Consider the following 24,507-nt stretch of genomic DNA (forward strand, 5'->3'; position numbering starts at 1 on the left):
ACAGGACCAACCCCCTTCAGACATCAAGCAAAGCATCTACAACAGACAAGGGTGCTTGCAAACAAAGCTGTTTCTTCATTGCAGCAGTTCTAGAGCTGGAGCATTAAATAGTGGAAACTACTGAAGAAAAGATACCTTCTCATACCAAACTGAAGGGTCATCAGCTTCTTCCAACCCCTCCAGAAGAATTCAGGACAACGTTCCTTGTTTTGATGGGGATTATGGAGATGCTTTGTTGGAAGTTCCGAGTAGAATCGCAGATGAGTTCAAAGGAGACCAAGAGAGGCTCACAGGATAGTCAAAACAAGCTTCAGTTCCCTGTGCTGCAATGAGTTTGTTAAAGCAGAACATAATAGCTTCCTCTCAAACAATATACCCCACAAATCCTTGAAATAACTACAACATTTTGATGTAACCCATTTTCCTCATGGAAAAAGTCTTCCAGATACTAAGAACCATTATGCTTCTTTTTCTCCTCCTCCACATCATTCTTTATACCTTAATTAGAGAAAGCTGAAGAGAAAGATAAATTCATCAAATACCTCCACTGTCAATAATCTAGCAGCTCTCATCTCACTGAACAGTCCGGGGCCGCAAAGTACAAACCTACAACTCTGAACGGGCCTGTAACAGCCATTTCAAAGCTATTTGACTTGCAGCAGGGAAAGAGTCCCCAGAATTTCTCTTCATTACACTTTCATACAGGAAAAGTTAAAGACAGGTACCCAGAGATCAAGCTCAATAGCATCTTCACGCCAAAAAGAGGGAAATACTACTATACCATTTATATGAGCTGGGGACAGGAATATTGGTTGTCCACAAAGTGAAAGAACTTACAGCCTCAGTACCAGCAGGAAAACCATCAGCATAGTCTCAGTTCCCTGATCACCCTTCAGAATGCGGTAAAGAAGGAAAAACTACATTTATTTTGTTTACAACTAAACACCTCAAAACATCACACAAGTATGAAACAGTGCTGCCATTTTTCATCTTGTAATTTCTTCCACTTCAAGTGCAATTTCAAAAGAATATTTCTATGCATGCACATGCAACACCGATTTCTTGTTGCAGCCAAGTACTTTAAATAAAAAAATGTGTAGGCAAGTAGTTTTCACAGATTTTAATTTTAAATAATTTTCAAGAGTAATACAAAAGTTACAGGTTTGTCTATTCAGACTAATCGTTTTTTTTTTTTCCCCCAAAAAAAATTCTTCAGTGGAGTTACTTGCTGCATCTTTCAGGTAATGCTGGTTAGAAAGCACTTCAAATCACACAATTTAAGCTTATGTTTTCCAGAAGAGAGGGTTCTGTGTCAGACGCCTCTGGAAGTTCTCATACCTAGGAAAAAAAAAACAAACAACACAACCAAAAACCAAAAGCTGCTGCAAATAAAACGTCTTCAAAAATGATACAAATAATCTAGTCTATGTGGAGAACATGATAAATTACATCTACTCCCACCAGGAATTTAGTAAATGCAAAATCCTTCTTTCTGATTCCATATGAAGAATATTCACAGTGAGACTTGTGTATTTCAACAACAATACGTATTTCATTAAAGCGGTATCCCAGACGATGCTCAATCAAGCTTAGTAAAATTGTAATTAAAAGTGGCTATTTTGTGTATAACATTTTTTGGGCTAGGAAATGAAAGTTTGGGCAGGTAGAATGTGAGTCTGAGGCTGCCCATCATCCTAATAATCAGGCCAAGTATCTCACAGAAGAAACCCCAGCAAAACCAAACCAAGAAAACCTCATGCCATTTAAAGATACACTGTACTACTGGGAAAAACAAAGACAGACCACGGCTGCTGAATCCAGTTCAGCTGTCCCTGTACCGGCCCTTCAGTGCTGCTCCATCTAGCACGCGCAGAGCCAGCTTGGCACTTCCCAGTTCACGGGACAGGGGACACGAGCTAGCAGCCTTGACAGACTGGAGCAGGCTTGCACAGGGACAACAGCCTCCACTGGGGATCGCTTCCCAGCGGGGTATGCGTAACCTGCTCACAGGTAAGGAAGAGGGATCTGCAGACAATTCTGCGCTCACGGCTATGCCTTGTAGTTCTAGTAGAAACCTTAAGGCAAAGTAGTCCCCATTATTTTTCCATCCTCACCAAATAATTCTAACTTCCACATTTATTACATACAGTAATTCCTTAGTAAAAATCTAGTGAGGAAAAGTAATTCTCTAACACATAATGGAATCAAGTACACACACATGCTGTCCTAATTTCACTTTCCATACTCACAGAAAGAAGCAAACCACAAACAAACCGAACATCAGAATTCATTATTGACCTACAGCGAAGAACTAGGAAAGTATACGATTTCTGTAACTTTCTTAAAAAAAAAAAAAAAAAAACCAAAACAAAAAACAACCCCCAAAAACCCAACACAAAACCCCAGGCTTTGAGCTACAAAAGCCTAAAACCACCTTTCAATCCTCCCAAACCCAAGCTGTAAGGTATCAAAAGGTACTGCCAATGAAACAAAGAAAAAAAAAAAAGGTTCTCCTACATTGCGTAATTCCTAACCCAACTCAAATGAGAAAAGAGACTCTAAAGGGTTTTAAACCCATTCAAATTGTAGAAAGGCTTATTTATGAATGAATTTCTAAGCCAAACTATTGAATTTCCATTGCAGCCAGGCCACTGCAGAGACCTAAGATACTCCACATATTACAAGCTATAATTAAATGCATTATAATGACTCACAAACATACGAACAGAGCCAAAAAAATGTTTTTCCTGTGGCTGTAATCACATTAACAGATTGCCCCTGTACTCGGCACTGGTGAGGCCGCACCTCGAATCCTGTGTTCAGTTTTGGGCCCCTCACTACAAGAAGGACATGGAGGTGCTGGAGCGTGTCCAGAGAAGGGCAACGAAGCTGGTGAAGGGTCTGGAGAACAAGTCTTATGAGAGCGGCTGAGGGAACTGGGACTGTTTAGTCTGGAGAAGGGGAGGCTGAGGGGAGACCTCATTGCGCTCTACAACTACCTGAAAGGAGGTTGTAGCGAGGTGGGGGTTGGTCTCTTCTGCCAAGTAACAAGCAATAGGACGAGAGGAAATGGCCTCAAGTTGCGCCAAGGGAGGTTTAGATTGGACATTAGGAGAAATTTCTTTACCAAAAGAGTGGTCAGGCCTTGGAACAGGCTGCCCAGGGAAGTGGTTGAGTTACCATCCCTGGACGTATTTAAAAGACGTGGCACTTAGGGACATGGTGTAGTGGGCATGGTGGTGTTGGGTTGATGGTTGGACTCGATGATCTTAGAGGTCTTTTCCAACCTTAATGATTCTGTGATTCTATAATTATACACAAATGTGTTTTCAGTTTATTAGAATTATGCCTCACTTCACTATACTGTTTTGAACAACAACCAAAAGCAAATTCAGCATCATCCAGGCAATGACCAGCCATTACCCTACTTCTTTAGCCTGTCTTCCCTTTGATTTCTCTCATCAGAGACCTTACCCACCCATGTTCATGGAGTGCGTAGAGTTACCTTCTAAATAGAAGGGATCTGCATCAAGTTACACTCCCAAAGAAAATACATTGCTTACGTTAACTGCTTGCACATTCATGAGAGCCCAGAATACTGTTTTAAAAAGGGTTTAGGTTAATACTGTAGAGGCTAAAGAGGGCTAAACTGATAAACTGTAGGACAGAATTTTTCAGACATCCTCAAGGACTGCCTGCAGTTCACAGCTTCTCTCCAGACTACATGGGCTATCCCCACAGTTATTTCTTAAACCAGTCCCTGGAAAACAAGTCTCAGAGAGACTTCTGCATTTGTGCTCAAGGGTCTTGGTGACAGAACCAGGTCAACCAGGAACACGCCTTCTCCACCTCTCCCATATTCTTAAGCAATGTAAGTATGCTGGAACTATGTCTAGGAAGAGACCAAGCATAACAAATAAGCACAAATTGACAAGTATCAGTGTTCTGTCTTCCCATGACTCCAGAGCATTTGCATAATCAGCAACATAGTGCAAATCCACGTATGTCAAGGGTGACATTTCTAGAAGCAAAAAAATTTCGTAGGCTGTATAGCACTTTCCTAACAAAAAAGTGATATGAAGATGCTGACAAATAAATACAAAACCAGTAGATAGAACCTCTCTAAACTTGAGATAAATAACAACAAACACTTTTAAACATTTTCGCATCATCTCACTGAATAGCATGACAGTAGTTCAATACTTAGAAATCAGCTGGTTTAATGCCTAGAAAAAAGAACACTTGTTACTAGAGATCATTGCCATTACCATTTCAGAACTACATTTGCAGGAATGAAAGCTTCAGAAGGATTTGGGGTCATCTGTGCCTGAGTAACAGCAAATGAGGAAGCAAAGTTATAGAAGTTATCCAACATCTTCTGAGTGAACTGAAATAAAAAAAAAAAAGACATTTTAAGTAAGTTCTTTTTTCAATTTGAATTTTTGTGCAAAAGTTTAACAGATACACAACTCCTATATGAAGTAAAATTAGCATTGTCATATAAAACACAATGGGAAAGTGGATATAGTAGGTCCAGGGATGTCCATTTTAAATTGATCAAAACATCCTAACTCTCAGTCTTGCCCTCAGATCTATCCAGCATCCAGAAACCATTTTCAGAATCTTCACTCGCCCTCTCCCTGCCCAATTTCATCCAACTGGATAAACAGCTTTGGGAAGAACATTTTCTTCTTGTGACAAAGAAGCAATGCAGTGACAAGAGCTGTCCCTCTCCTCCAAATTAAACCATCAGAAGAAGTGTAGACCAGGTCAAAGCTGCCATTCCAGCTGATAGCAAAACACTAGTTGTTAAACCAGCTGAAAAGTCTGCAATCTTCCTCGTTATGTTGCAACTCATTGTCAGACTCCAGCGACTGGGAAATTTCCTTTAGCTTTCACCACAGAAGGGCTGCTATCCTGGCATCCTCTGCCACAAGATCTTGCTGGGGAAAACATGAAAAAGATGCATAGGAAACTCGTAAACTGTAAGAATAAGGAAGTAAAGGAGTGAAAGAGAGGCCAAGAAGTAGTAAGCCCTGTGTGCAGAGGATGAGGCTGTAGGACATTCCCAGCCAGTCTACAAATACATAAGCCTATGGTACCTCTTTCTTTCCCCTATTCTTTTTATTTTTTAAGTATGCATTGTTTTGGTGGGAGAACAAACTATTTTCATAGACATTGAAATGATGGAGGAAAACAGAGCCTGGGGCAATATATGCACACCCTTGTGCTTCCCTTCACCTGCTCTGACAAAAGGAGTGGAAGAACTGATGGAAGAACTAGAACTCAGGAGCCTACCCTCAGTCTCACCCCACTCACATGCAGAACTCTGTGGTTTTGTCCCACTTTTTTCCATACAATTTTTATAATACAGCTATATATATAAAAAATATATATACAATCATAAAGCTTCATAAAACTTACTAAAAATGTAGTGGGAGAGCAATCTCTTAACTTAGAGTAGCAACAGATGATTTTGCTTTTAAAAAAAATACTTTTATTGCTATAATGTAGCAGTTCCAAAGAGATGATGTCAAGCATTAAATAAAAGCCATTAGTCATTGACAAACACGCTCCCAGTCATATCCCCTTCCTCTGCTATCTACTCCCTCAAAGGTTTCCTTCAACTATGACTTTATACATTTTCTCTATAAGGAGTAACTATTACTTCAACCTTTGGCTCAACTGCATTCCTTGAAAGCAAAATACAATTTCAATTAAGATGCTACGCTTTTTTAATAGAAAAATCCACCTAACTGGAAATAACATTTGTAAAAAAGTTATGCAATCATGAGTTGTTTTTTTTTTTTTTCTTTAAATACTATTGCCAGAAAAATCCACCAGCCACCTTGCAAATGACCTCAAGTGGCACATTATTACCTCATGACTTAACTACTGCCATTACAAAAGCTGGTGGAATCAGAAATATTATTTAGAGGTCATTTGCCCCTAACAACTCCAGAAAAGCTCAATTAACCGTACTATACAAAAATAGCTGTTGGTCAACTCCTAGTCATGATACCTTTCTCCAAGAGACCTGACCTATTTGGAGCTATTATGTGTGTAAACTGCCAAAGGACATCAGCTTCATTATCAGGATTACTGTTCAATTACCAATCTACCTCAGCAAGTGTCTGCAAGGAAAGCGAGCAAGAAAAAAAAAAAGCCTCAAGAAAAGCCTCACCAACTTCTGAAATGGTAGAAGATAATGCCATGGCCATCAGTGTTAGGGAAATCAAGACCTGCCATGCAGATCTAGCTTGCCTTGAATTGCTGTTAGATGGCCAACTAACTGCCAGTGCTGACTGAGGATTTCCAGAGATTCAAACTAACAGGCTGGGTAAAAAATAGCAAGCGTTGCAGCCCAAGGCCTGTACCACAGGGAAAGAACTGGGGAAAAAAAAAAGAAAACCCACATCTTTCTGTGGGAAAGAGCATGATTCTGTAGTTCTGAAGAACTACGTTAGAAGGATTTCTCAAGGGTCAGTGGTACACTTGGATATCTATCTGCATCCATGCCCATGTCTGCCTTGACTTTTGAGAAATTTTTGACCATCCTTGCCAGTCTATGCACTGGAGTTCCAGCACCTACAAATCACCAAAGATCCACCGTCTCTTACATGCATTTAGTCAGAGCTGCTCCTGTAAGGAAGTATCATAAATATTTTTACAGTAGAGTGATATCAACACAAATGAGTCTCTTGGCCTGATTCCACTGAGCATGCAAAATCCAATCCTTTACAGGAGAGAGAGTTTTCCAGTGTAAGAAAAAGTAATTTCAAAATATCAAAGCATCCAGTCAAATGATTTGATGACAATTAGTTGGTTACAATCCTATAGCCACCCCTAGCAGCTTTTTTTTGTTGTTTTTTAGTTAGTTCTTCAAAGGCTCAATTATTAAGACTTCTGTAATACAGAGAATTTCTGAAAACAGAATGTCCAAGCTACCTCTGTGAACGAATCTACTGATGACACAGCAGCACTTGCAACAGGAGTCTGCTGGGCCAGGTTCTCCAGCAGTTCCACTGAGATTCCAATCTGGGCCACTGTTGGTGTCTGAGGGAGGTTCATGGCACCAAAGGGATGTTGACTTCCCTTCCCTGAAATCACCACAAACAGGACACGTTAGATTTGGCACACATGTAGAGACTGTGTTACTTAAATCATCATGTTTCTTTTGTGGAAGGTATTCCTCAACTCCCACCAGAGAGATCTCCCTACCTCAGAAATACAGAAAAATCACGCGGTCCAAGCACAGGCATAAGCACAACAGATGAAACAATGTGATAGGTACATTTAAAAACCACAGCAGATCCTACGGACATTTCTAAGAAAAAAGAAAAATATCATTTTAAAGCTCCCTATGAAGTAAATGGATTCAACGGGAGATATGATCTATGAGTAAAAGACAGCAGAACCTTTCTCTATAGGAACCAACCCTTTAATTGACATTGTAACAATTGCAGCTAAACAGGAAACGTGCAGTACTGCTGCACAGTTGTTTGATTCAATCATTCAAACCAGGTGCTTGTGAACCCGCTTCTGCACTGAAAAATAGAGAACATTACTTCAAGAAGCTATCCCTGTGGAGGGCTGGGCAGCCCCAGGTCTCATCTGAACTGCTCAAAACCACCAACAGCAAAGCTCAAAGGAATAGCCACGGAACAGAAAGGCCTCTGACTTTGCCAGAGCCACAAAGGAAACAATGAATCGGGCAGAAAAACACCCCCAAATTGCATACCACTCATACAGGCATCATCCCAGCCCCCTGCCATCACTTCTGACCTTTCTCAACTGAGCATTAACCAGTACTCTCAGTCCCAGCTTCCGCTAGGGTCTCTGCAAACAGTGACAGGCATCTAGAGTCACTCAAATCATGCACTCCTCTTTGTCCGCATCTGTAAAGCAAAATACAGGAAAAAGGTCTGGGGGACCCCAGTGCTATTAGTAAACAAATACTAATACTCCACCTAGGTCTGAGTGAACACAATAGACAAGTACCCTCTTAACACAGAAGCGATGTTTCAGTAGCACTCTCCGGCCTCTTACTAGCAGGAGAAAGCAAAGCTAATTAAGAGCTGTCCTACAGACCAGTCAACACTATCCTGAGCTGCAAGAAAGGCTAACTGAAATCTAAAGCACCACAGTGAAAAACTCAGCCAGCAAAACCAGCACAAGTTTGAGAAGTCGAACAGAGACTCAAATACTGAAGATCTCAGAAACTTGCCCATTCTTCTGCAGAGACACAAGGCACTGCCACAAAGAAGCCAACATCCAACCCATACGGAGAGCACATTCAAAAACCCAGTACCCTTTTCAGCTGAAGCCAAGTGTCACTCCTCATTCCAGATCCTACAACTGCAATGCAGTGCTACATTTACAAGTAAAGCACTCGCTATTAAAGCGTTACTTTAACACAAAGCCAATAAGAAGAGAGTTCATCTCCTGAAGTGCTATTTAGAAGCGTTTTTGAGAAATGCCATTGCTGTATGATCTCAACCTTTACTGTAGATAGATGCTTGCTTGATAAAGGTAAAATTTATTAAAGTATTACGACAGAAAGAGAAAAGCTATTAGAAACCAAATATCACACAAGTTCATTATTAAAAATCCCAATAGCAACAGAGCTGGTAGAAGTTTTACATCTTGTAACATCTTCACCTGAGAAGCTGACATTTACAATGAAAATGTAACATCCTCAAGCAACAGGCTCCATCAGAATATATCACTACTTTAGAAAGACACTCATGATCTAAATAATGAAATACATCCATTCTGTCACTTTGCATGCACTCCCATGGAACCACTCTCTTGGAAAGATGTCTGCCTAAAAGGGTGAGAGAAAAGCATCCCTTGCCATTCTTACACCAACTGAAATACGCTCCACGTTTTCAATGCTTGGTTCTTGTCATTAACATCCCAAAGCTTACAAATACAGAGGACACAAGATGTTGATCGGTACTGAAATACAAGCTCAGGTTTTTGCATTCAGACCCTACGCTCTCCAACGTACTATGTCATAGCAGAGCAACTGCAATCAGGAAAATATTTTTTCCACCCTTTTCTTTCCCTTCTTTGAACCCTTGATTCAAGATAGTGAGCCCTCATTACCTTTCAGCCCAACCATGTCAGAAACCTTACTCGTGTAGGCCTCAAATGCAGACATTATATTAGAGGGTATATTTGTAAGTGGAAAACAGCATCACACACATCATTGCATGCTGCACAGCAGAAAAAGTGTAATGGAAAAGGCTATCCTGTAGCTTTTATCCCCTTTGTCAACATACTTCCATTAAGGGTGCAAAATCCCAGCCCAAGGTTTGTTTTCTATTTCTACCACGCTTTCAGGCACAACTGAAAAATAAAAAACCTTACAATTCCAAGGCAAGGAGTATTTCTAAGCCCCTTCTTTATGCACAATCACATGAAATTCATCTGCTCTCAATCAGTAAAACAACACACAGTCAGAGAAGAACATATAATTGCATGCACTAAAGTGTTACCAGCCATGACTCTTCTCCAGATCTGAAAGTACAGACAAGCCAGTAACAGTGACAACCGCCAGCAGAACCTGTCTTGCCTTCCAAGAGCCGTCATGCTCTGCAAGGGCATCAGGAGGCCAAGCAAAAAACTTGAACTCTTCAGTCACACCAGGAGAACTGACCACAATTCCTTGTGCTGAGTGATAAAGCTCACAGCGATTCCATTTGGAATTCCAGTGACCTTAATGAATGAATACAGTTAGCACTACTAGCGCAGCTCCAACAGGCACCAAGAGATCTTACTATAATGTTTTCCTGATTATAGAGGAGCTCTAAAGGAATCTTTTAGAGGGTACTATGACATTCCAATGAGACACCTTCAAGATCGAATCTGGAAATCTCTTTTTCAAAGAAGGTTACTCGAGTTTAAATAGCACCTGTAGTCAAGGAAAAAGTGTCCAGATTCGTAATTTAGTCTCTACTCCACAAATCACTTTCACGTTGAAGACTGTATTCCACAAGAGCGATTTCTCCTTTAGTTCATCTACTGACACAACCTCCTGGTATCCAACTTGGAAACACCGCAATATTCACCTGCATTGACTTTCCTAAGCAAGCATGGGACAGGAAGGAGGAGAGAAGCAAACTAAAAAACCCGGGGCGTCGCCATTTTACTTGACCCTTGTAGTCCAGAAATCTAATACCACATCCCCAGATACTGTGTTTAACAGCCAAAGCAGTCCTTACAACAATGTGCAACGTGGGCAAGTTACACACATCGCAAAACTTGTACAGTTCCAAGGCATTTCAGACACTAAACATAAACTTAAGAGTTACAAATGATACATTTAACCTTTCCCAAAGACTGTATAATAAAACACTATGCCACTTCAGCTGGCCACTCACATCCACATAAGGAACATGCTGGCCCTCTTCATCACACAGCAAGAAACTCTGCTACAACCACTGATTCACAGGGAGCTGATCCTTTCAACACGGGATTAAACCCAAAACACAGATTTCAGCAGTCAGTAACGTCTCTCAACAATTCCAGCTCTCTGTAATCCCTCTCTGGTCTCCCCTTTCTACAGTCTCATAGTCTTCTCCATCATACAATTGTTTATGGTCATGGAAACTAAGGCTCTGTAGCTTATACTGACTCTACAGTCAGAGAGAAGCTGTAGAGAACAATGGGAACGGCGGAGCTCTCTGTTGTTCAGATCAATGCCACGGAGCTCACGGCACTGCGAATGCATTCAACCACGTCACAGAGTTCTTCCTCGAGAGTGGCCCTTACTTGGAAATTATGGCTAATTATGCAAAAAGCGTCTGAAAACGTGTTTTCCTACAAAGCTATGTGAAAATATATATAATACAGTTAGTCTTTCAAGGATGAGAAACATATGGCAAAAGCTGGCAAAAGAACCAGGGATACACTTTACTGTTTCACTAACAACACAGCTTTGGAATATACAAAAACATGCCCCCTCAAAACCCTTCCTGGGGCTGTTCTCTCTTCTGAAGAAAGTCCAAATTTTTGAGGAACATATATGGTCAGAATTCATTTTGCTCTGCACCTTGAGAGCCCTTATCTCGTCTCACGCTGCCATCCAGGACTGATTCAAAAGAAAGCATGCCACGTTATGAATTAATGTATTTTATGACAGCAACCTCAATGCTTACCTAAATAGAGATTCAAGGTAAGGCTGTAGACTACGCTGAAGCCTATAAAAGATGTGCATTACTTTATCACCATAACAATTTAAGCTGCTTGACTGACATATCTGTCCCTTTAATAAGACAAAGGTGTGCCATTGGGGTGCTTCATCATTTTTATAATATGGCAAACCCCCCACGTATTTAGGAAAACACACCCACACCTACTTCAGGTAGCACAAGCATTCTCTGGCTCCCACATGAGTCAGACTTCTCTGACTCGGATCTATATCAAAAATACTAAAACATTTGGAAAGCTGCTTTCCAATGTCCAATGTCGTCCAATGACGACACCCTCGACTGGACAATTACATAGTGCAACCGCACCTGAGTGGGAAGCGGCTAGCTGTCCGAAATCAGTGCGTCAGACTTTACTCATTACAAATCTGTCTCTGTGCTACAAACAGTGGAAGCTGAAAGAAAACGCTGCAGGCACGTCTAGACAAATGCCTAAAAACCATACTATGGAAGTTACAGGGTCATTCTTCCTCAGGTTCTCTCTGCAGAAGCACTGGAACACATACCAAGGCCTGCTCAAAGGAATTTCCAGATCAACACCACATACAACAGAAGATGAGAGAAATTTTGCAAGAAACATTAATGTACAGACAGACTTCCATAAAGCTGACAGACTGCTTCTAGTACCACATCTGCTAGAGACTACCTGAAAACACACAGAGGTCTGCCGTCTCAAGCAGCTTTTTGTTCAAAACCACGTTCAAACATTTACCCCCTTATGCATGCAGGAACACATCTGTTTCACTGACTGCTACGTTTTACCAGTCTTACCAGATTTCAGACCAGAAATTTTGAAGATGGCACTTGGCTTCTCATTAGTGACAAACCCCAGCAGCTGCCACACTGCCATCCCACTCTGGTCCGGATAACAAAAATAGACAGATCCTCCCATTCCTTCTGGAAATGGTATCGTTCCCAGCATGAAGACCACTACATGGTTGATGTTTTCATAGTCCGGTACATCAAATACAAATTTGTCTTCAGCCACTTGTTGGGGAGCTGCTTGTACCTAAAGAGAACAAAACCTTTATTAGTCTTACTGTGTTCTTCATCTTTGACTGCAACTGTGAATTTCCTTTTACAGAAATACACCTAAAGTGGAACATAACAAAAAGTGAGGAACGTTACTAACCTAAATAGCAAACAGCCAGATAAAAGTCAAACACAGCAGAAGAACAACTGCAAAAAATATTACTAAAAAGGCACAACAGTCTTGTTCTACCTGCACTGAATGTATATCCCACCCAGGACTACAGGATCAGAATACCTTCGCTCCCCATGTGCGTAGGAGGAACATAGGGTGCAGAAGAGGTTGCCAAGTCTATAAGCAGTGGCTGTTGACCACCTGGCTGGCACAACCCCAGGACCATGGAAACCTGTTCACATAGGAAATACAATAGACCTTGAGACAGGCAGCAGAAGGACGGCTGAATGCCAGAGCAAAAGACACCCTCCTCTTTACCCGAGATGCCACATCCCTGCGGCCAATCTAGCCTCAACGAGCTTCTTTTAAGCTCCCAGCTTCTCTCTGAGGAGCCCGAGCCTCTTCATTAACGGAGGGGATGGTGACTGCCTCCCGGCTCTACAATGCAGCTGCCGCGGGGGATGCGGGGCAGGAGCCAGCCGAGGCGCCGGGCAGGTCCCCTCTGCCTGGGGCCAGCCCCGGGCGGAACCCAGCGAGGGGGAAGGCGAGCCCCTGCGGCAGCTCCACCCCGGCCCCGAGCGGGTTGAGGGCCCCGCCCGCGGCCCGGGCAGCGCTCACCAGCCTGCCCGCCACCAGGCAGCCGAACATGGCGGCGACCGCCGAACCCCCTCAGACGCTTCGCTGCTCCGGAGCTTCCATGAGCGCCGTCTCCCGGAAATCAACACGCCCCCATTCACCTCGGACCCGCCGAGTCACTTCCTGAGCGCGGCCACCGCGGGTGGAGCGGACTACAACTCCCGTGGTGCAATGCGCGCTCACGCACAAGCCGTGCTGCGCGGAGGGGGAGCGGGGCCTGGCGGGAGATGTAGTTCGCGTGGGCAGGGAAGGGAGACCCCCCCTCACACAGCCCGGGGTCTCACCAACGCCGCCGCCCCTTCCTCTGTTTTCTGGGTTAAAACGTGACTGATTTGTTCCGAATGCTGAAGGGCGGAGGAAATCTTGTATCTTCTGTACCTAGAAATTAAAGTCCATCTTGCTATGGAAGTAAAAGGCTGGATGCAAAGTGTTTAAATCCAGATAAAACTGGCCGAAGCAATTTGGAACAAATAAAGTCTGCATTCAAGAATAAGAAAGAGAAAAAATGGAAAAGTTAATCAGAAAAACTACCTGATTAAACACGCTGACCTACACCAGCTATACTGAGAGACAGCTGCTGTACCGGTGTATGACGCTGCGTTACCCAGACACCGTGCTTGTCCTCACAGACACAGTTCCGATTCTGGAAGCTCACGCTGAAGAAGTGCGCACATCGTGGATATTTGCTCTATAAACTGGATCTTCAGAGCCATTTCAGAGTACCTACCTTTAGACCGCGCTCGCTGCTCCGAGCACAACCCTCCTTGACTTCAACAGTAGCTTCCACCAGTGAGATTTCCAAGCCCACACCAGACCTCCCACAGACGCCTGCAGGACAGCCTGGTGGCCTGGCTAACATCACATATGGACCCAGGGGCCCAAGCAGAAACAAGTCTAGTTTTCCAAGGGCAAACCCAAAGACAGTCTTTGCTATGCCGTCATCCCTTTCTTCCCGCCAACGGCTCTCAACGTCTTCCAACTTTTGCAAAACCAGGGAAAGGTCATGACAGCAATAGGAGACTTTACACTTCAATGCCAGGTGGCAGTGGAAGGGGACTGGAAACTTACGTTTGCGTTTCACAGATGTGCACATCTAAGAGGTGATAAGGTGTCGTGGTTTAACCTGGCAGGCAGCCAAATACCACGCAGCCGCTCGCTCACTCCTCCCCGCCCCGCAGTGGGACGGGGAGAGAATCGGAAGGGTAAGAGTGAGAAAAACTCGTGGGTTGAGATAAAGACAGTTTAATAGAACAGAAAAGGGAAAATAATAATGATAATGATAAAATATACAAAATGAGTGATGCACAATGCAATTGCTCACCACCCGCATTGACCGATAACCAAGTAGCGATCGCTACTTCCTGGATCACGCCTACCATTCATATACTGAGCATGACGTCACATGGTATGGAATACCCCATTGGCCAGCTGGGCTGGCTGTCCTGGCTGTGCTCCCTCCCAACACTTGTGGTTTTTTTTTTTTTTTCTTGAGCTGAATGTCCTTGGACTAGGAGGGCACTTAGCAACAACTGAAAACATCAGTGTGTTATCAACATTCTCCTCATACTAAATCCAAAACACAGCACTAGGAAGAAATTTAACTCTATCCCAGCTGAAACTAAGACATAAGCATCAGAGCTTGTGCTCTGTGCCAGATTAAAAGGAAGAACCTTATAGTGGGTGGAAAGATCTGCTCACTGCCCTGGGGCTCAGTCCCCTCTTCTGTCTCTGCCCCAGGTTTCCTTTCCAGACCCACCTGCAGTCCTGAGACGTCTCGGCGTACTGTCAGTTTGTCTGTCCAGTCCTCCCCTATTTTCTTAAGACTGTCACCCCGCAGCCTCTTGTTAACCTCTGTCCACAACCATTTCCAGTTTGTCCACCTGGGGTCTACTTCCAGGACCCTTCCCAGGCTCCTCAACTTTCTCAGTTATTCACAGCTATCCCTTTCTGAATCCCTTTTAGTCTCTGTCTTTCTGCCATTCTCTTCAGTCCCCATCCTGGGAATCTCATTTTTTTCCGCTGACTACCTGCTACCTGTATCTTTTCCTGTCAGCATTTCTCACGCAATTCCCTAAATCCCAAATCCCAATCTTTATTCCCCATTCCCCCAGTTTTAGGTATTTTTGAAGACATGCCACAAACAACTACAGTACAACAGATTGTAGAGGCTGTAACCAGGATAAAGCGGTGTGGTTTCAGTGTGGGTTAAGGTGAGGTCTAGGGCAGTGCCAGTGGTTGAGCCTGACTCCCCACGGCTGTTTGCGAAGGAGGAAAAGGCTGATGAGAAAGGGGCAGGAGGAAAAAAAAATAAGCAGCTCTTCCACAGCCTGAAGGAATCAGTGAATAAAAAGAGGCAGGGTGTTGTCTTCCTTTGTGTAGTGAAGGAGAGACCGGTAGGCACGTTGCAATAGTCTCAAAACCAAGGTTGCTAGCTCCTCGAAAGGCGGAAAAAGGACAGTGGCATTAATCCACCAAAGATGTCAAGACCATAAATCACTGAGCTCTGGGGCTTGAAACCCCTTCTTCCGATTATTTAACACGTGGGAATAACTCCGATGAGACCCTAACTCATAAGTACCTTTGTGCAAACGATGATCGTAGCTGAAACTCATTGAAAGCTTAAAGTTGTGGGTACAAATTGCTCTGTTCAGGTCGCGGGAGTGCAAATGTCACTACCCTCCAGTACTGCACGATGATAGAGTCTCAATCTAATTTCTGCCTAGAAAAAGCCAAGGTGAGCTAGAGCCTTAAGAAAGAGATGATACCCATTCATAAATCACAGGGCTTGCATTTCCAAGCAAATGAAAATTAAGCTGAACCTGACAGGTTGCCATCTTCCTTCTTGCGCAGGTGTGTAGAAGTGTATTTTTGGTTTTTCCACATACCATTTTTGTCTTAAGGATCACAGAAGGAGCAGCCTTGCTTAAGCTGAGCATCCTGGGGGGACTATTGAAAGGAAGACAGTGCGGTTGGATGTTTGAAGTAGGAGTGCCACCCCCTGTACTCCGTTTTCCTCTGTGTAATTTCAGAGCAAGTGGCATAGGAAGGAAGCGGTGAGAGAGAAGGCAAGGAGGAGAGCTTATTTCTTCCTCAAGGCCTCTAGACTGTCCTTTACAGATGTGTGTATGTGGTGACACAGACCACGCTTTCTGCAGTACCATTTCATACACAGGTGGGTAAAGGACCTGTGCTTTTGAAATGCTCAGGCATGGTTGATAACCATGGGAGAGCTATAAATTGGCAGAACAGATTTCGTCTGTGTGCCCTTTGTCTGGATTCCCATCAGGGTTCATACAACAGATGCTGCTCTGCAGGGGACTTGTGCAGTGCCACTGGGCTGGGAGTCTTGTGGGCTCACAGCTGAGCTTCATGTCTTACTTTCACAAAAAGAATGACTTGAAAAACAACTCTCTGTTCAGGCTTGAAAAATAATATTAACCTCTTTCTACACTTTGTTCTGTTTCATTATATGAGATTTTGGTCACATACTTAAAAAATAAACCCTGCCCTTCACCAAATACAGCATTCGCCCAGTTGTTCTCTGCAGGACATGTAGAAGTGGTTTCCCTGTCCCTTTTTAATGTTTTCATCCACTTTGGCCTCATTTGGAGATGTTAATGATGGGTTTGCCATAAGTTCTTTGAAAATGACTGTGGTCAAAGAAGTATTTTGGAGTGAGAGGAGTCCTCTGCTCAAGGGGAAGTCTTAGGGGCCAGCACTGTGCAGCGCATGAGCTGAGCCCCAGCCAAGGGACAGCAGATTTTGGTTCACCGTGGCAGCTCACGGCTTAGACAGGTACACTCTTCGCTGGGTAAAAATCTGGCTGGACGGCTGAGCCCAGAGAGTTGTGGTCAACGGAGTTAAATCCAGTTGGTGGCTGGTCACGAGCGGTGTTCCCCAGGGCTCAGTACTGGGGCCAGTCCTGTTCAATATCTTTATCAATGATCTGGATGAGGGGATCGAGTGCTCCCTCAGTAAGTTTGCAGACGACACCAAGTTGGGCGGGAGTGTTGATCTGCTGGAGGGTAGGAAGGCTCTGCAGAGGGACCTGGACAGGCTGGATCGATGGGCCGAGGCCAACTGTATGAGGTTCAACAAGGCCAAGGGCCGGGTCCTGCACTTGGGTCACAACAACCCCAGGCAATGCTACAGGCTTGGGGAAGAGTGGCTGGAAAGCTTCCCAGAGGAAAAGGACCTGGGGGTGCTGGTTGACAGCCGGCTGAACACGAGCCAGCAGTGTGCCCAGGTGGCCAAGAAGGCCAACGGCATCCTGGCCTGTATCAGAACTAATGTGGCCAGCAGGAGCAGGGAGGTGATCGTGCCCCTGTACTCGGCACTGGTGAGGCCGCACCTCGAATCCTGTGTTCAGTTTTGGGCCCCTCAATACAAGAAGGACATGGTGGTGCTGGAGCGTGTCCAGAGAAGGGCAACGAAGCTGGTGCAGGGCCTGGAGCACAAGTCCTATGAGGAGCGGCTGAGGGAACTGGGGTTGTTTAGTCTGGAGAAGAGGAGGCTGAGGGGAGACCTCATCGCGCTCTACAACTACCTGAAAGGAGGTTGTAGTGAGGTGGGGGTTGGTCTCTTCACCCAAGTAACAGCGATAGGACGAGAGGCAATGGCCTCAAGTTGCGCCAGGGGAGGTTTAGACTGGACATTAGGAGAAATTTCTTTCCTGAAAGAGTGGTCAGGCCTTGGAAGAGGCTGCCCAGGGAAGTGGTTGAGTCCCCATCCCTGGAAGTATTTAAAAGACGTGTAGATGAGGTGCTTAGGGACATGGTTTAGTGGGCATGGTGGTGGTGGGTTGACGGTTGAGGTGCTAGATATGAGATATGCTATCTAGCATATGGGATGCTAGATAGAACCCTAGATCTGCACATCACCTCTTATATTTTTTCTTGCAAGGAATTAGTTCATTCTTTGAATTTGTAATGCTGTAATAATATGATCAGTAATATGCCTTATTGCTAGTTATCACTGTTGACTGACAATGAGATTTTTGTATAGGCATATATTTTGTAGTATTTGCACGATAATTATATTAAAATAAAATAAATTTCAAGTTTTGGATTTATATCCACCTTTTCTTGACAGGAAATAAAATACTGAGTGAGCAGAGTGTAAGCTTTGGAGGGGTGAAAAAGAACAGCTCAGGACATAGGGATTGAGTTTCAATCTCTGCTTACGGGGCACTTCTCTCCCAAGTTAGTGCAATAATTTTTAAACTGCAGCCCTGTTCTTTTGGTCCAGGGAAGCTCCTGCGCTTCATTGCTTGTCCTCTCCTGGCTATCAGAGCACCGGCTGGCTGGGCTAGATGGAAACACATCATTCCTCAATTTGACTGGGAACAGTGTTCTGCACTTTCTATAGAAACCGTTCTTTTAAATCTTGTTCTGCTGTTTCTTCTGGTGTTTACACAGGTATTTTCATTTATGCTTCGATCTTAATCATACCTGTTTTAGTATTTCTGTTACAAATCTCTGTGAAACTTCCCCGTTTTTACTGTGCCAGTGTGCTGCTCTGGGCTCTGAAATCTGTGATTAGACCCATCCCTGTAGGAAATGTTGGGGTCTTTCCAGCAGCCAGGCTCAGTTCTGGTGGACAGCTTCCGCTGCTGGGCAGGGTCCTCAGCCACCCCACCGCAGCCTTCCCCGGCCCAGGGCACCGCACCTGCGGCTCATGGTAGAGTCCTATCACTGGGGAAGCTCCCAGGGTTGCTTTTCTTGCCCACTTTGCAGTAGTAGAGTTGTTAGCAAAGGGTGACACTGCCTCTCCAAATGCTAAAAACTTAAAAAAGACAAAATAAAGAGCCTGGTGCCTGCTACCAGATGGAGTAACCAACCTGTGCCTTGCAATGTGTTTATGTGTGGGAATTAGGAGAGCAAGATCTATTAAAAATCCTGGTGCTAGCCCACTGTTTTTTGTAGGGGCATAATGGAATAAGTATTTCTGTCTGATTTCACCTCTTGCATTCAGCAAGAAGCCCAGGTGTGAGAAGAGTTGAGGCACTAGTGCAGAACTGCCCGAGTCCCGGGCCCCATTTTGGATGTGAACCTTTGCAAGTGAGTTCTCCGCTTGGCAGGTGCTTTTCCAGCTGGCCCTGATGAACTGGAATGAAAGAAAGTCTTTTAAAGCTTGAGATGTTGCAAATTAGCGGAGGGTGGCCAAGCTCTGCAGTGCAGTCACTGAGGCACAACGAGAAATCTGCTAATTAGGCAAGAGCCCATCTCGCATTGCCAATTTGCTACAGACCTCTGAGATTACACCATGTCTAAAAGGCACAGGGCAACCCCATCTTGCAGGCCTGAGCTCAGCAGGGCTCTCATGCACTTATGCTGAGGCATGAGTTTGTTTTTTTTTTTTAAATTTAAACCTAATTCTTTAGTATTTGCCTAAAACTTGTTGAGCTTTCTGTGCAAGAGCTATTGCTGCTCCCCCTGCCAAAAGCTAAACTCAGCCTGGCTATGATGTTGCCCTAAAACGTACTTGTGAGACTTTGATCTGCACTTGAGCCCCTACTAAGATCCATGGCTTAGCGCCATTTAGGTAAAAGGTCATACAGAGAACGCATGTTCCCCGTGTGCAATAAGTGGATGTTCAATATTAACAGATAGCGGCACAGCACAGGAAACAGGGAGGTGTAGAGAACCTCTAAGAAGGTAGTTGTTTCTGGGTGAGGCTTTGCATGAATAAGAGGAAGAAACCCCAGGCAAGTTGAGTCCAGACTGGTACAAAACTTCACCCATAAAATGGTGGGTGGTGTGTCGGAATACGTATCGGGATCCTACCTGTACACACAGACCAGCAGCATCTACAGGTATCTGAACATGGGTGCGGTGAGGTGTGGACGCTGGATGAGCAAAAACTGTGAACAGTAAATTTTTTTCCTGAATAAAGGGTAATTTTCTTGTACTATGAGGTTGACCTATTCAAATTAGTCACAGTTGCAAAAGCAACAATAGCTCGTAAAAGACTGGCGGTGTAGGTTTTTTTGTTGTTCTCCTTTCCTCCTCTAAATGCCTTTTTCTCTTGGTTTGCTGGTGTATTTTTCTGCCTGTCTGTCTAGTCTCCAAGCCATTAATGAGGTCATGAGCCTATGTCACGTCCCTCTTCTTGCATCTTTTCCAGCCTGAGGAGTCCTAGCCTATGTAGTCATTTATTGTGCAGAAGTTGTTCCATATTTTTGATTGTTCTTGTCATTTCTTGGTCACAAGGATCCTGGGGCTTTGCATCTGCTTTTCCAGGGACAGAGATTTTTTCCCCTCTGCTGCTCTACAAGTGAGGAAGGAACTGGAGAGCATTTCTTCTTAATGTTCACAGTGTTTCGGGCAGCTACAACTGCCCGACTATGTATCTACCAGATCTAGGCTGAGCAAGCTGCCTGTGGTCCATTTCCCCCAGATTCAGTGCAGGGGAGCCGTCAGCCCTGTAGCCAGTTCTGGCTGTCAGCAGTCATGTAGGCACTAGCCAGATCTGCCCACAGGTGGGTGTCTCTCTCGTTTTGGGGAGGTGGTAAAGCTCTCATTGTCTGCCATGTGAGGTCAGATGATATTGAAGAATGGACTCTTGACCTGTTCCCCTGACTTAACAGGCCTGAGATGTTTCAAGAATTGGTTCCTCTGTGTGGCTGAGGTATCTCAGAGCTCTGCTTCTTGAGAGCTTGGATGAGGCTGTGTAGAAACACTCGGGTGCCAGAAGGTGATAGGGCTGAGAGCATTTGGGGTAATGGAAGTACATGGTAGGAAGGATACGGTTATGTCATGGTGAAGAAGGAGCTGCCTCATGGGATAGAGGAGGAACAGGTCTAAATGAGCACGCAGAAACACAATGTTGAGTGGTTCAGGGTAGGTGACTCTAAGGTAATTTCAGAAACAGTGGCCTGTATTTGTTGTGTTGCTGCTTTCCTCAGTGCTGTTGACCAAGTGATATTAATCTTCACCCTTTAGGAGCCAGTGAACATTTTGTTTATAGAAATAGTGATCAGGAAAAATTATCAGATAAATCTGCAGAGGTTGAATATTTACTTGGAGACTGGAAAAAAGAGCCAAAGTGCCCAACTTAACTGCAGACTAGCTATGTTCTTTTGGGTCTGTTCAAATAACTGTGTAAAGCAATCAAAATCCAGAGGCGGTGAACACAGGTGCAATTGGTGGCACTGTTTTATATTAAAAAATCTTAATTTGCATTATAATTTGCCATTATCATAACCTTTCCTTGGCTGCTTCTCAACTTTTCCAAACTTTAACTGTTAGGACTAAAGTTCTTTTCACTAAGTGCCTGCCTTAGGTTATTTTTTTTTAATATGTGAAAGTTTCAGCCAGAATATTTCCGTTGTTTTCAAGACACGGGTCAAAAAATGCATTGTTTTGCTCAAGCTAAAAAAATAAAATTGGGTGACCTGTTCTTTCAGAAGCCCTAATTCCCTCATGTTGTAAAGGAGGGACTTGCAATTTGCTGGCAGGTAGCCTTGAGTCAGAAATGATGCCATGAAAATAAGCTCACCTGTATCTAGATGTGAAATATTTGAAGGATCCTAGTTTGTGTGCTCAGGAGAAATTTAGATAGCACCACAGATTCCATCCATGCTGAACAGGTCTCACTGGGGGCTGCAGAAGTTCCTCTGTGGCTGCCTCTAGGTTGAGCACCAAGCCAAGAAGAGAGTACTGAGGCCTTCTCACCTAACTTAACAACCTGAAGGAAGTACCTAAATTAAAAACATGGTTTCCTTCTGTTGCTTCTAGATAATGGCTCCTCTAAGACAGAAATTGTCCTCTGGAAGAGCATCTTTGTTGCCAGTAACTACAGAAGGCATCTTGGCGGTACAGCCTTCTAACTGAGGAGCCCCAGTTACGTTGGAATTTAAGTGGGATGAATCCAGTCATTTCTCCAGTTCTCAGTGCTGCCGTTGAGGTACAAGAGGGGAAAGAAGGAATAGTGAAACTGGGGGAAGCCATAAGGGCATTAAGTTGCAGCAAGGGGCAGGAACAGGAAGGAGGGAGAATATAGTTTACTTTTCAGTCGTGCAGCTTTTTTGAGGTTTGAGAAACAGTTTTAAGACCCTCTGGGCAACTGAAAGAGGTGATCACTGGTCTGGTGCTGAAAAAGTGCCTGGCTTATTGACCTTGCACGATCTTTTATTTTCCAGTGGTAGAGAGGAAATTGGTGCCTGTACTGTGAATCTTATTTCACTTACCAACAACTTGTCATGACAGTGATATCTGTCAGCACCTGACTATGGTTCAGTGAAAGATTTAGCAATGACAGAACAGATTATTTGTAGGAGAATATAGGAGATCGTTTAATTTCTGTCTGTTCCTTAGATGACTTTTTGGGACCCAAGTTCCACAGAGGTCTTACCAGTCCTTGCTGCCTTTAAGATCTTTGAATTTTTGTGGAGAGGATTATTTTGTCCATGAAGTCAAAAGTTTTAGGGCTGAGGCTGAATTTATATTTTTTAAGTGAATGACACTTTATCTCCAGCAGATGGTGATAAAATACCAGGGTTTGGCCTATTAAAAACCAACTGTTCGTGTCAGAAGTTGAGACTGGCTCTGATTGTATCTCAGGGGAAAAGCTGCTCTGATCAGTTTAAACCATAATCGGGATGAAACAGTTTATAAATGTATTAATGACATGTAATTAACTGGCAACCAGTGAACTGGATCAAAAGTTTGTCAGGATCAAAACTGGTAATACAATAGATAAACCATATTGCTAGACCCTTATGGAATGTTACTACAGCTCCAGACACCTTTCTGCAGCTGATCCCAAGAAGTGTCAGTCCCTGTCTTGCCACACACACATACACAAGGTACATGTCTCCCCCACCCCCCAAGGTTTGGGTTACAAGCAAACCAACCTTTTCTGGGTGTGCTATCCCAGTGCTTAACTTTCCATCTGCTTTTAGAATTTAAAATCATCTTCACAGCAAAATTCTTTTTTGTAGATCACTGTGTAAGGATTTTTTTTTAAGCAATTTTGTTTTGGTTATGTAAAATCCTCTAAGTTACACAACCCCATTTGAGACCTACACTGTCTGAGTGGTTCTCCAAGCACGGCTTTTCTTAAACACTTCAAACGGCCAAGTCTGGCTTCCCTAAAGTTATTAACATCAGTGTAATTCTATTTAATCTAAAGTTGCTCTGCCTCCTTCCTGTACACATGAATAAAAAGAATCTAGCATACAACTGCTTAAGGAAAAAGTTTGGATTCATTTATAGTGTAAGCAGGACACTCATTCTCTGCACTTTTTTGATGGGTGACAACAAAAGGTCCAAACATACTTTTCTAGGTTCAGCTGTACTGGTTCCACAGGTTTGTGTCTTCTGCCCAACTGTAGATGTTCATCACTCCTCCTATTAAAGCTTTTTGCTTCTTCAGGTTGCCTGCTGAGCGTTCCCCAAGATGTTTTGGGCAAAATAAAACAAATTAGTTTAAACAGATTAAATATTAGATCTCTGCTAACTGGGCACATTGTGAATGAAACATGTCGGTGGATAAAAGGAACACCGGACAACGTGACGCTGCAGCTTCAGATGATGTTCTTCTCTCACTTGTTGATCCACAGCGCATACCAAGGTTCCTCACCCCTAGTTCTTGTTTGCACTGTCCTGTCATCTACAGTTCATTAAATGCAGTTACTCAACTTCTGATGAAGGCAAGGCCATGATGCTCCCCCAGTAGGAGTATTCCCAAGAGCCAGCACATCTTAGATGCCTGAGATACCTCAAAGATGGGCACAGCATGGCTCTTTCTCAGTGAAGAAAACTGCTTCTCTAGGAGCAGGGGTTTTCTACCTTGTGTGCTGTTGGTGTTGCTATTCAGTGGGCAGAATTGCCCTGTTTTCCTTGCTGTTCTGAAAAGAATGAGTAAGAAATTCTACACCAGGATGGCTGTGTTCACTATTGGGGCTGGGAGAAGGTGGGAGGAATGTGCAACTACTTGAAGGTGAGGCATGAACTGATCTTGAGGGTTTGTTCACAGGATTGCAGGTGGTTGACTTTGCCTGTCTTGGTCCATTACAGCTTGACATTGAAACATCATAGCTGACCATTTCTGAACTCATTCTGTCCCAGATGAGAAGGTAACCTCCCTGTGTTTCACTTTACAGCGTGCAGTCAGGTAGACTATGACGGCTACAGGTCTCAACTGACACATGCCAGCTTGCTGGCTCCCTGTGTGTGGAATGGACTAAGCCTTGTCAATGTGCAGTTAGTTAACAGGGTTGTTAATTCCTGCTCTGAGAAACTGTAGTAACTCTTCATCATACCTGAGTGTTTTTTGCTTCCTCTCTGTAGAACCCCTCTGCATGTTCATTTGGCTGTGTTTTGCATCCTCAGCTTTACTGACATCCCTCCTGCTACTGTTTTTTCTGTCTTCGCTCATGACTGCAAATAGCTACTCTCTTGATGGAGCTAACCTGGGTGTCCAGAAGCTCCCGCTGCATTTCAAAACCGGCCAAGTGCCTTTTGTTCAGTTTCATCTCACTAGATACAATAGGAGTGAGATCAGTGT

General features: G+C 43.8%; 1 protein-coding gene across 10 annotated transcripts; it reads right to left on the bottom strand.

Annotated features, from left to right (window-relative positions):
* Nucleotides 1-1,105: 1,105 nt before the first annotated feature.
* HIKESHI (heat shock protein nuclear import factor hikeshi) lies at nucleotides 1,106-13,119 on the bottom strand. Of its 10 annotated transcripts, none has more exons than XM_075140256.1 (6): nucleotides 13,098-13,115; nucleotides 12,484-12,592; nucleotides 11,988-12,225; nucleotides 6,949-7,100; nucleotides 4,269-4,387; nucleotides 1,106-1,338 (listed from the first exon to the last, which is right to left on the bottom strand). In XM_075140256.1, the coding sequence occupies exons 2-6, from the start codon at nucleotides 12,511-12,513 to the stop codon at nucleotides 1,284-1,286; spliced, it is 594 nt and encodes a 197-aa protein (XP_074996357.1). In that variant the 5' UTR covers nucleotides 12,514-12,592; nucleotides 13,098-13,115; the 3' UTR covers nucleotides 1,106-1,283. The 10 variants fall into 10 exon arrangements, with proteins under 10 accessions (XP_074996357.1, XP_074996354.1, XP_074996355.1 ...); XM_075140253.1 differs by lacking the exon at nucleotides 13,098-13,115 and adding an exon at nucleotides 12,979-13,095; XM_075140254.1 differs by lacking the exon at nucleotides 13,098-13,115 and adding an exon at nucleotides 12,679-13,095.
* Between the last annotated feature and the right edge of the window lie 11,388 nt (nucleotides 13,120-24,507).

This window comes from Calonectris borealis, chromosome 1 (genome assembly GCF_964195595.1).
Source record: "Calonectris borealis chromosome 1, bCalBor7.hap1.2, whole genome shotgun sequence".
Taxonomy (NCBI): domain Eukaryota; kingdom Metazoa; phylum Chordata; class Aves; order Procellariiformes; family Procellariidae; genus Calonectris; species Calonectris borealis.